Consider the following 13,561-nt stretch of genomic DNA (forward strand, 5'->3'; position numbering starts at 1 on the left):
ACAGTAGCTGAGTCTTGACATGTAGACACTGACTGATGAATGTCACCACTGCCATCACCGGCCTATGGAATTCCCCAACAAATTAGACACTTCTGGCCAAACCTGTAGAAAGAATCCAGCCCAACCAACCATACAGCCAAGTACCAGTCCTGTCTCAAAGCCTGGTAACCCTGCTGGGTTCTTACAAGCTGTTTTATGTCAAAGAATTAGAGTAGGTCTATTTTGTTAGTATAACCCCCTGACCTAGGAAATTCATATTCTTAAATAATTTTCATTTTCACCTTGTCTCATTAAAACGTTGCTTTTGAATTTTTGGAGAGAGAGAGAATGTTACGATATAAAACAATTATGAAATTGTTGAAGTTCATTGTTGGAAAAATACCATACAATTTGAGTGGCAATTAGTTGCTTTACTGTATAAATCATTAATTAGTGTGCAGTGTAAAACTTAATAATTTAGGTGATTGGTCTGAATAATCTAAACTGTTTACCTTACACTATAATAGCAATAAAGCACTTCTAACCATGCTGTCTTTCATAGTGATGTTTATCACTATTTAGTTCCAGTTGTGTTATGTTACCGTTGTTCAAGGCAAAAACAGTCTTTGCCCACAACTTCCTAGGCCTAAGGACATCCACCCACAGCATTCTTTTACAGGCTTCACTGTTTATATGTCCTTGTTAAGTTTCTTTATATGATTGAGAATTAATGATTGGATTAGCTGAGATTAGACTTGATTATACGAGATTGGATCAATGCCTAGGGCTGGTATAGTCCCATAACATCCTCTTCTAGGAGGGCATCCAAACTTCCTAACCAAAATAAAATCCATGTCCAGTATTGTCTTTAAAAATACAGAATAACATGGTTGTGGTTATTGCAATCTCATAGAGTGAGTCAAAAACACATCACAAAACACCAATCACTTCTAAACACCCTTTTGTGGTTCAGAAAATTTAACATTTCTTTGTTTTGAAGATATCGTATAGGTTTTTTTCATTTTGGTAAATTTTAGTTTCCATAAATATGATTTCTTTTTAAACCTCAATCGTTTCTCTACTTCTGGACAGCTATTAAACTAACTGTTAGTATGTTTCATTCAGTACATGTAGGCCTGTGAATTTAAGCAACTATAAATAATGCAAAAGGACTACATTATGTAGGAAAGAGAACTTTAGGCCTGTGAATTTAAGCAACTATAAATAATGCAAAAGGACTACATGATGTAGGAAAGAGAACTTTGTTTGGGACTTAAGTTAATCCAAGTCAATTTAAGTACATTACAATTAAGAATAATAAGAATACAGAGGTCAATATATTGCATGGTGGACTGACGCTATGATAATTATTACTTTGCCGGATAAATTGTTCTCATAAAAACTTGTCCTTCTCTTCATGTACTGCCACAGACTAGATTGGGAAAATTGGTGGATAATCAGGTCTTGATTCAGACATAACTGTTTATTAAAGAGATTGAGATCATTATTAACTTAGGAATGAGCTAGGAACATGATATTTGGCAAAAATTCCTTTAAAAAACAGTACTGTACTTAATCTCTAAAGAATGTTTGAAATGAAAATGAGCAAGATACCACCAAGGGATGTATATTTGAGATATGTTGACAATATTGTAGGATTGCAAGTTGCCTTTAAGAAGAGGGCATTCTGAGGTGAGTGTATTGAGATATCATAAGGTGTTGCAGTGGATTAGATGGTCTGACGCACCCAATTATATACCACTTACTCCATGTACACCTTGAGGCATAGACTAGCGCCTTACTCTAATATTTTCATAGCTGTTGTAATGTTAGTGTATGAGCGCTAACTTGCAATCTTGAGGACAACAAGCATTGATAACCACCCACATCTCCTGCCTTCAATCTGACCATCTAGGCTGTTTGGCTGCATGGGTGGGCTTAAAGCGCTTTCTTCATTGGCTTACCACGACTCCAAATTCAACCAATTGGATCAACGTTTGGCTTCATAGAATCCATTACAAAATATCTATTTAAGACTTACAAACAGTGGTAGCTTTGATGTAGTCAATCAGGTTTTCATGCTGAAGTTAAAGGTTTATTGAAGAATACAATGTGTTGATCACACTTTTTACCTCATCAATGTTATCTTTACATTGTAATATGAAGTCAGTGCCCTCAAATACCTTTACTCACTTCACCACAACTTAGCCACTTTGTTGTTACTCCATAATGCGGAGTAGCATGTAGAAGCCACAACCCATTAGAAATATTAAGTATTTTCCAAACTTGTACACTGCTAGGGTATGATGTGCAGGGTTTGAAATTAACACTGGACCGAAGGCCTAAGGCCAGTGATGTTAGTGTTGGACCAGTAAACTTGTGACTGAAGAAGTCTGATGGTTTGGTGTTTTTCAATTCATAATAATAATACCTCACTGTGTAATATTTTTAACAACAAAAAATTATGTTCAAATGTTGACTTCAAATTTCATAAATATGTTTCAAATCTGTTGAGCGTTGAAGTATGAAATGAATGAGATAAATCTAGTTAAAATCAACAACAGTTGATAAGCCTGGATGTTAAACTGTTTAAAATTGTTCCTTGTTTGATGTTGGTCCTCTGAAATAAATTCTGGTCCAGTCAATGTGTTGAGCTAAAAGCCCTGTGGTCTTAGTGGATTTTCAAGCCCTGATGTGTAGGGCAACTAAATCCCATATGGATGGAACAATTTATCCATTTGAACTCATTCATGTCTTTCAACATGGATGTAATGACTTGTAGAAAAGGCCTTCTTTGGGTCATATACATACATGGCTTTGTTGTTATTGTGCTGATATGTGGAACAGGGTTATACCCCCTTTAGCTGAATGAGGACAGGTTGAGCTTTGACATAACACAGGCTGGATACTGGACTTGCTGTTGTTGGATTGAGTTTAGGGTTTGGGCCTCAGTCTCTTTCTTGATACTTACCCTGGTGTGTTTTGTGTTTCTGCTTCCGTCCTCACCACCAATGTCAGTTCATTACATTCTAATAACAAAATAGCACTTAAGAATATAGAATTCTTGAATTCCCTAAGGTTTGAGGTATTGCATATGATGGTTGCATAGATGACATGACCAATGGATAGGAAAAGGTCGTGGTATTTACCCAAATTAGCTAGGAGCACATGAGCTGGCAGGGTTAGGATCCTAGTTACAATCAAATTACTGGTAAATGCCGTTGGCATATTCACCTCTACATTGACTCTAGGTATAGCGCCCTCTCTGGCCCATTTCACTCCAGCCATTCCTTCATGATCACTTTCTCTGTTATATGAAATATATTTTGTGCACAGTGATTTAATAGTAATCGGCATATAAATGACAACATTTAGGTGTAAGTTTAAACAGAGTGCTTTTGTACCATAACCTATGGACAAACAAACATACAACCAGGGAAGTGTTGAGTTTAAGTTGTCCTAATTCTCCACAATGTTTTGATTCCAGATTTAGGAAATGGTTAAATATATATATCTTCAAAGCTACTATTTCTGGACTGATGATAATTGAGACTCAGAAACCCAGATTCTTGACATACAGTTGAGAGCTATCTAGGTTAGCCATTCAAGGTTAATTCAGAAGCTCTGGCAATGATTTGCAGATACGTCATAAAGTAGTTCAGTTTGTATAGTGTAGCAATGTCTAAGGTTGATGTGATAATGTTTCCAGATTACAGTAATGAATGCTCACATTCATTGTGCAAACATGGCACCAGACTATTATTTCATCCAGCCTCAGTTTGGTTACAATTAGTTGGAATGGATTAAAATCAAGATGACCACATCGTGATACAGGTCTATTGATTATAGACAAGCTGTGTGTAAGTACAGTACATGTATATCATGCAATCGTTGACACTTTGTGGTTTATTTAGCATTTTGAGAATCAGCTGAATTTGGAGTGGGCGGAGACTAGTTACCCATTGGTGATTACTATTGGTATTATGTAGTTGAATATTGAACATTACAAGCTGGAGGTCGTGGGTAGCTATGTAAAGGGTATGTATGTATAGAATGCTAGCTAGTATGTCTGCCTAGATAGTTCTACCATACACCTACCAATGGCCGACACCCACAGGATTGTAACAACATCCAGGTACTCCAAATGTCAACATGCTACCTGTCATCTAAAATCACAGTCCACCAACAAAAATATTTGCAATCATGAAAGATATCAGTCAGTGTCTGACCATCGACGGAGAAGGCTGATGGAGAAGACTGTAGCCGCAGCCTCAGGCGCATTATGCCTATATCGCTAGATTGTTTCCAAATCTAATTGTCTGAATAACTACTAGGTCGCCATCAGACTTGATGTACCAAGGGCAACAGAGGCGTAGTATGACATACTGACTGATGTAGGGCAGGCTTGTAAGATGTAGCTTTACAGGGCCCAACTTCATGGCTCTGCTTACCGTAAGCAAACAATCTGTGCTTAACGTCAAGCGTATTTCACGGGTTAGCGGGGAATTTTGGCGCGTGCGTACGCCACGTTACTAAGCATTCTATGCTTACACAGCTAGCGTAGAAATTTGACGCTTACAGGTAAGCGGAGAATGGTAATTGTAAGCGCATAATCGGCGGTAAGCAGAGCCACGAAATTTGCCCCTAGTGTCTGCCATGGTACCAGTTTCATACTCTACGGTGTGCAGGAAACGACCAAATACCATTTGTTCAAAGCCAGTATGATACCGAGCATCTGAAATCATTCATTTGTAGCAATTACTATTATTTTTTGTTTAAGTAACAATACTGATGGAGCCATGGATAATGTGTTGAGATATACTCATAATGTGAAGTCTTCTTAGTTAAGCCTTGTATTGGTTAATCTATTCTCAACCTGGATAATGTACTGAGCTTATACTTAGTCTTTCTCTATAAACACCTGGTTTTATATTGTATCAGCTGTTTGATGGACCTAAGCAAGTCAAACCAAAGCTAGAAGCTTTGTAGAACCTTAAATCCAGCATCCAATGTGATTGCTATGATTAAAGCCAGTATCCCTCAGACCTTAACAGCTGCTAGTTTGTGTGTATGTGTGTGTGTATGGGAATGCCAGGCAGACAGCTGCAGGTCACTATGCACAGATTGTCTAGCGGTATTGACCTTGCAACATAACCACAAACTCTTACAAGTTATTTCAATCAATTCTCATCTTCTCATATTGGCTTTTTATCACTTCAAATGTCATGGAATGAAGATCAAAGATATGTATTAGAGAATAAGATGACAAAAGTTGGTAGTTTTTTAACATCTTGGTTCTCCTATCATAAGGATGTATATGTACATCCACAGATTTCTCATGGAGAAAAAACTTGTGTCGAGATTTGTGGATTTTGTATTGAGGTAGGGTTGCATGCTATGAATAAGCAGTAAACGGATTTAAATAATAATAATAATAATGACATCTTCTACTGTGCTGGTATCCACAAAAATGCTGTCGACACTTGCTCAAAAAATAAAGTTCCTTTATGTCTTTCAATGGTGTACATGCAAGAACAAATGTATGACAAATCTCTATGGAATTAGGGGGAAATGATCCTTAAACGTGTTTTCAAGGCAGGTATTCTCATGTAGTTTTCTCATTTTTATTTTTGTTATTACAGGTTGGAGACAGTTTACAGAGAAAGATCCGCCTTCGGCCTGAGAAATCACACCTTGTAAATCAGCACATATTAGCAGGTAAGCTCACATCTATAAGAGTGCTATTGACCTCTTACACTCATGTCACACGCGGCGACTGTGCCACGCTCACCATTTTGGTTGGCAATGGGTTTTACGTGTAAGTGCTGCGTTGCCTAAAATGCGCACTTCACTGAACAACCGCACAGTGACATTGCCCACCAGTATGGCGGTTCCAAGATTCTTTTGATGATGACGTCAGGTGTATTGGTTCAATATGGAGATATGTTAGTTGTGAGACCTTCACTAATAAAGACGGAGTTGTTAACTCATGGAGGAAGGAAATACCTTCTCTGGTTATCAATGCTTGGATACATGCCTGTCCATGGGACTGAAGTTCTCTTTATCGTTGCTACAGTAGAAAAGGGATATGGAAAAGAGATTAGTTAGTCACTGCAAAGTTGAAGGTTAAGGGAAGTTAGGGTTAATGTGAGATTGTGAGTGTCCAGAGATGTGATAGCTTTCATCAAGAGATATCCCGGACACTAAAGGCTGAACGATGCAATTGTCCTGCTTGGTCTACTGTCACTCATTCTTGATTGATTGATGTTTGATGCCCGCTACATACAGGATATATCTACTAATGCTTCATTTATAGTGGCCTGCTTGGATGAAGGCCTCTACTTATGCCAAGTATCTAGCTCATTATTCTTATCAATGAAGTTGTTGTTTATTACTTGATACAAAGTACTTGTTAATGAGGAATTATGTGTCTTTGAATTCAGACAATGTTTGAGACTGCATGTTTGAAGGTCCTGTTATACAACATTTAATTAAACCCATGGTTCATATGACTTAATCATGGTGGTATGTTAGGTTTGTTAATACAACATGAGGAATTACTACAAATTAGGGTCACAGCTATAGACCTTTATCATGCTGCCTCCATCTTGGTCATGTACCTCGTATCAAATAAAAATAATGAATGCTAATAATCATTTTGAAAATGGGAACCAGACTATTTTGTTCTTCCAGCCTCGGTTTGGTTACATTGATATCAATGGGAGAAATTCAATACGGCTGCACCATGATAAAGGTCTATTGGGCTCATCATAGGAATAACAATTATTAATATTTGTTAACAAAGTATTCTTTGTCTTGTGTTTCCTTATATCAGATACCCACGTGGATCCTTTAGTGAATGCTACTCAGCAGAGGTTAAAGAGAGCTCGTCTTGAACAAGATCTTGACAGCAAGATCAAGAATAGACCTGGCCCTCTAGAGCTGATAGAGGGCAACATACTCAAGGCTGAAACTCTGGTTGAACAAGCTGTCAAAGGTATGTTGGTGTAACTTCAAACACTAGAGGGCGCTATAAGACATATACTGTGGTTGAAACACTGTTTGCTGGAGAATCTGTTTTCCAAATATGACAGAGGAGTGTGACGATGAATAGAAAACTCTTCAATTCATTGTGAAATCAAACTTCTGTTGTGAATTCTTGATACTTGTAATTGTTTTTCTCTGTTAATCAAGTTAAATCATTTTTAATAATTTTGTTTTTTCTTACAGATGGCAAGGTGAAATTCTTTAAGACAAACAGTCTTGATTCCGATGTTCCTTTTGAATTTGATGAGGACAGCCAAGAACCATACAGTGATGAAGCTTTGTCGCCCTCACAGTCCGAAGTCAGCCAGGCTGAGTCACAACTCAGCACTGGCAGCTTGCCATCTACACACACTATTACATCTTATGGAGATAACTCTAAGATTGCACAACTGCATCAACAGCAACAACAACTGCAGCAACAGCAGCAGCTGCAGCAGCAGCAGCAGCAGCAGCAGCGATCAGTTAAAAGTCCATCCCAGGTGTTGTCACCGAGAGCTGGACAGACATTTATTGCCATCAAGCAGGAGCCTGGTTTGATTAGCCCTCCTCCTACTACTAGTAATACATTCACTCCAATAACAGCCGTCTCTAATATCCAGTTATCATCAGGGAAGGTAACTCCTTCTCCAAGACAGCCACGTAAGAAGCAAACCAAGCGACCCAAACCAAAGGAGATTAAGTTTCATGAGTATAAACCTCCTAATGAGCAATCTAATAAGATCACACAAGCTAGCACCGTCAGTAATCCATATAACTTACTGCTCATGCAGCAACAGCTGTATCTACAACTGCAATTATTACAACAACAGCAGCTTATTTTGCCTAACACTGCAAACCAGAATAAAGCTACCACTTGTGCCTCGTCATCCTCTACATCAGTCACCTCTACTCATACCACTTCCAACACTACTACAACAACAGCTGTAGCACCGGCTCCCTCTCCTGTCAAACAGCAGATTGATATTAAGCCAAACATCTCCACTACCGGCAAACCTCGAATACTCTCCAATCTTGAAGACATGAAAGTGTCAGAACTCAAACTAGAGTTGAAAAACCGTGGACTTCATGTATCAGGCACAAAGCCTCAGTTGGTTGAGCGTTTAAAACCATACGCTGAATTAAACCCAATATCTACAGCTGTGACATCCCCAACTGAAGCCAATATCCCATCAGTAACATCAAGTACTAGAGTGTCTAGTTCAACTGATCTAGATTTAGCATTCAGTGAATCAGCTAGTGCTGGAGGTTCATTGAGTACTCCACCTATATCTCCTGAGTATCGTTCCTTGTTGTCTGTTACTTCAGAGCCAATGTCTCCAGGGAGCGCCTTTGATCCAATGTCGCCACCCACATTCCAAGGAGTGTTGACCACACCTGTGTGTAGTCCTGATACCGTCGGGGCTCAGAGCGCATCTGGGCGTGAAGGCAGCCCATTTGACCAAACACAGCTGGCATTAGATTCTCCTCTATCACAACCTTCTCTTCCAGTCAGCTCAAGCATCTTACCAATGGACATCAATAATGAAAACAGTAACCAGGACATGATGGATGTATCTAATGATATGAATTCTGGCAGTCAAATCAGCTCGGATATCTTACTCCAACAGCAACTTAAAATACAGGAGTTGGAACGAATGCTTCATCTCTCCCAAATGCAGCTTCAACTACAGATGCAGCAGCAACCTCCATCGTCAGCATTAACACCTTTGTCTATGCCACAGCAATCCCCTGGTGGCAAGCTCAATGAATCTCCTCAACAACTCCAACAAGATGGCAAACCTGGCTTCATGTTTCACAGCAAAGACTTTGCACATACACTCAATCAACAACCAAAGGTGTTTTCATTTGCCACACCACCACCCAATGGGCAGCCGTTTCTATTCAGTAAACAACCTACTAATGATGGCCAAACTATTCCTCTACCTAATGGCATCATTGCACCCAAGGCGACCTCCTTACCGAATAGTCCAACTGAACGTAATGCTCTGGGTATTGGTACTGGTATGACAAGATCTGTTACTCAACCAACATTTGCCATTCCACCTCCTAACTATGAGGAAGCGGTCAGACAGACAAAGGAAAGGAAGGTATGTAACATGTGTTCTAATAGACCCTTCAAGTCTTGTGCACGTCAAACATTATTGGGAACACTTTGATCCCACGTACGTTGCTTTAAAGACACTGGACACCTTTTAATTGTCAAAGACCAGTCTTCTCACTTAGTGTATCTCAACATATGCATAAAATAACAAACCTGTGAAAATTTGAACTCAATTGGTCGTCGAAGTTGCGAGATAATAATGGAAGAAAAAACACTCTTGTCACACAAAGTTGTGAGCTTTCAGATGCTCGATTTCGAGACCTCAAAATCAAATTCTGAGGTCTCAAAACCAAATTCAAATATTTTAGTGGAAAATTACTTCTTTCTCGAAAACTATGTTACTTTAGAGGGAGCTGTTTCTCACAATGTTTTATACTATCAACAGCTCTCCATTGATCTTTAACAAGTAAGTTTTTATGTTAAAAGTGATAACCGATAGTGTCCAGTGTCTTTAACACATGAGGGAAACAAAACTCTTGCACTATAACGGGTCCCAATGTTTGAATACCTACGGGACTTGTACAGTCTATGCTAGGATAACTGAATTTCTTACAATCAATATAACAGACATTGGTACTAGATATTCAAGCTTTGAGATCAACAATCCATCCATGTCTTTTTCTGTATTTCATTTTATCACTGATTTAGTAATTCAATCAGAAAATATTGCTTGTGTTATCAATTCTGTTTTCTGCAACAAACCCTGTGATGTTTGCTCCATATGCAATATGTCTGATAAAAACTGCTGTCATAGTTTTAAGACCAAATTCTTCAGCTGAATTCTGACATTTGTTGTGTTTCAGTGAAATTCTTTCTACACTCGATACTAATATACATGTTGTTTCACCACAATGCATTAAGTTTTGATGTCTGAATCGTGGCAGTAAAAGTGAACAGTCAGTCCTGAAAAGTTGTCAAACTGTCAGTATTTTATAGAAGTTAATTCAAAGGTCGACAAAAGAACATCTTTCAGGAACTCCTTTTCAAAGCTTGCACAAAAGCAATAATTGTGCCCAATTAACTAAGTTTCATATCTTTTCTGACAGAAGTCTGCAATCTTTGACTAAACGAAACTCTCATTCTTACTAGATTGTTTTGAATCCGTTGATGTTCTTTCATTGATTTGTGTTACCTTGTTATTTCTTCAGAGTCAAGGCAACAGTCCTTGTTCAGGGTCTCCAGTAGGATCACCACCAAAAGGCAGTGATGACCAGAGAAGTACCAAATGCCAAGATCTAGATGACCTATTAGAAGTCCTGGTGGATCATGGATGTAAGTAGCTCAAATAGTGGTATTTGCATTCTTTTACTCTCAGCTTTTCTTACACCATGTATAATGGTTGCGTTCGATTAGCTTCCCTGGGTCAACCCCGGTCTGCCCCCAGTACGCTTGAATAGCTTTGACATCATTCAAGAGGCTCACCCAGGTCCGCCTTTAAGTACCCTGCTTGTGGAACGGGTTACTTGGGGGCTGGCCTGAGGTGCATGACGTCACCATTCTTTATATCACACATTAATGCATCCCTACATAATAAGGTTTAAATTATTACTTATTTATGACTTGTTTTTCTTTCTGTTCTAGACCAAATTCCTATTACACCAAAGTTCCGGGATGTACCACGCACATTAATGAACTCATCAGTAGGCCTAACAACTGTAACGCAGTCCATTGTGCACGGCCGAGGAGGCTCTATTGATCTGAAGCTACCAGTACCAGGACCATCTCCTCCTCCTGTATCTCATCATACCTACCCAGCTACAGATCTACCCATGGAAGTAGATCCTACTGACTTAAACATTTCAGCTCTAGACCTTGGAGATACGGCACACCTTGGTCATGAGAGTCATAATCGCAGTCAGTCAATGCCTTTTGATATTCCAATGACAACCATGGATAACTGTGATGCAGATACAACCATGGCACTTAATAGTGACTGCTTAGCATCAGCTAATACTGAATCCGATCTCAACTGGTTAGATCTGGTTATACCCGGTTCTAGTACTGGATTACCAGCAGTTAATACTGCTCCACCCACATTCAGCATGGATGGAGCATTTGGAGCTACATTAGGCAAGGATCCATTCCCTCTTAACCTGTTGGATTTGAATGATATTAGTACACCTACTGATCTTCATCATCTAGAGGATGATGTATGGGATAATATCCCTGTCACAGAATGAGTCAATAGGGAGGTGCAACTGCACGTTCCGCGAGAACGTGAACGTGAACGTCAGAAAACTGTGTCGTTAAAATCTCACGTTTTTAGCATATGTGAAGTTACCATTTGTCACGTCAGGTACAGACGTCATACGTGAGCATGCAATAAGCCTGACGTCAGCCAGAAACGTTACAAATTGTTGACGTTCACGTTCATGTATTTGCTCGCGTAATGTGCAGCTAAACCTCGCTAATATCATCAACTCTGCATCAACTCTGCATCAACTCTGCATCAACTGGGATGAGTCATAGATACAATGTGATGTGATTATCTGTCAACCTTCTCCAATCCAGACATTCCTAGATGAACTCAAACAGATTCTAATGTTACATGTCAATAGTAAACTTATTGATTTATTGTAATTACCCAATCCCAATGCCTCTTGTATTGCTTGGTGTTGAAGATCTACTGTGTTTAGTTACAACTCCTTGAAGACATCAAACGGTAGTTGTCACCTTCCAAATTTGCCAATTTGTGAGTTGCCATTTTGTTTGACATGAATGTTGCAAACTTGAGATTAAGTTTGTCTCAGCACCAGGAATGAGCTCAATACCACACTTACTTGGCTGATGTTGTTTACAAGTTGGAGTGTTTCGGCCCTACAGCCAGGCTTCTGATGGATGATATCCAAGCCTACATCCGTATGGACTGTAAATGGGGTAACCAAAAAATAAATTGTAGCCCACACCTTGAAGTGGCCTTCAGCCCTTATGTGTCTGGCGACTTGCATACAATTTTTTTTAAAGTCCATCATTTGAACTTGATTTGCTCACATGTTGAGTGGTATAACATTCATTGTGTACAATGAATTGTGACAGTGGAACATGACGCCACTTTCCTGCCAATCTGTTGTCAAGCAACATTACATATGATGGACACACACTGTCAGAATGAACATTTCAATTCAAGCCATTATGTCTGAATTTTAGTGTCATTCATCCAGTGTCTGGACAGTTACTTATTGTCACAACTGAATTAATTCCAACAAGAGTCTTAATTGTTGCTGAAAACTGCAGTTGGATGGAGTTCCATGCAGCTGCAGTCTGTGTATAGTGTATTATAAAAGCTTCTTTTTTTGAGCAATTTTATGAATGGCGCCACTGTGGTTACACAACTATGCAGCTTGCATCAAAGCATGATTTGATTGTGCATCTCAAATATCAAGTATTTAGCACAGTGACTGGCACCGTTGGTCTTAAATAGTCTACATGTATATAGATGTATATAGGGAAAAATAACAACAAATTAACCATATGATTCCTCTTTTTATAAAGCACTTGAAAAGGTGCATATTTTTTTCTCAGCAATGTATAAATTGAGCTAAGATGAAAGCCCACGGAATCCCTTATTGAGGTCTGTGATGGAGAGATTTTGTTCACCATTTTGTGACTTGAGTAAATATGAAAAATACCCTGCGGTTTTGGTATGGTGGCAATTTCATGGGTGCATTTATTTTCTAATGTTTATTTACTACTTTGAATTATAAATTGTTTGTATTGTACAGAAATGTTGAAAAGAAAAATTGTAAAGATTTCAAAAATACTCTTATTGGCGAAGAATTTAGAAATGTATATTGTTTTGCTACATTTGGGTCTATTTTGCAAAAGTTGCATTGTGTTATTATTTATAAAATAGAATAAAAGTTTTGTTATACATATAGTTTGTCTTTAAATATTTATAGGCAAGGCAATTGTTTGTTACGTATTTTCTAAGTTGGATGTAGTTTAAACAAGATATGACAAATTTACATAGCTTAATTCACATCTACGAATAGTCTGACTAAAATGAAGCAGTTTGAAATGAAAGACACCTACTCTGAACAGCAATCAGAGCTATCTAGTTTCCAATCTTCAAGCTGCTGTCATTCACAGCCAAGTTACAAGCTGCTAAGAATGGGTCTTGAGTTAGTTTCAGATGTAACATCACTCAATTCAAGGGTGGCATGGTTGGCTTGTGCTTAAAGCACTTGCCTCTCACCAAGGTGACCCTGGTTCGTATCTGAGTTGAGTTGTGCGTTGGTTCTCTGCTGTGCCACAAGGGTTTTCCAGACCATCCGGTTTTTCTCCCTCGGAAAAAATCAAACACTTTCGATCTCTGGATGGCTCCGTGGTCATACTGAGTTGATGTGGCTGGCAGCCAGAGGCGCCCTCGCATGCCTGCTTCTCGAACACGTTGTAGCTGCGTCCTTCGCAGTTCAGCTCTTAGCTGCGAGTAAG

At 38.9% G+C, this 13,561-nt stretch overlaps 1 protein-coding gene across 1 annotated transcript in view; it reads left to right on the top strand.

Moving 5' to 3' along the window:
* LOC139943933 (uncharacterized) overlaps window positions 1-13,402 on the top strand; it is a 121,083-nt gene extending 107,681 nt beyond the window's left edge. The window contains exons 9-13 of the mRNA XM_071940832.1: window positions 5,622-5,697; window positions 6,815-6,976; window positions 7,210-9,113; window positions 10,276-10,399; window positions 10,709-13,402. Of these exons, the coding sequence (XP_071796933.1) occupies window positions 5,622-5,697; window positions 6,815-6,976; window positions 7,210-9,113; window positions 10,276-10,399; window positions 10,709-11,307 (2,865 nt within the window). The 3' untranslated portion in view covers window positions 11,308-13,402. The remainder of the gene's footprint in view (window positions 1-5,621; window positions 5,698-6,814; window positions 6,977-7,209; window positions 9,114-10,275; window positions 10,400-10,708) is intronic.
* The last annotated feature ends 159 nt before the right edge of the window (window positions 13,403-13,561 follow it).

Source organism: Asterias amurensis, chromosome 11 (assembly GCF_032118995.1).
Source record: "Asterias amurensis chromosome 11, ASM3211899v1".
NCBI lineage: Eukaryota > Metazoa > Echinodermata > Asteroidea > Forcipulatida > Asteriidae > Asterias > Asterias amurensis.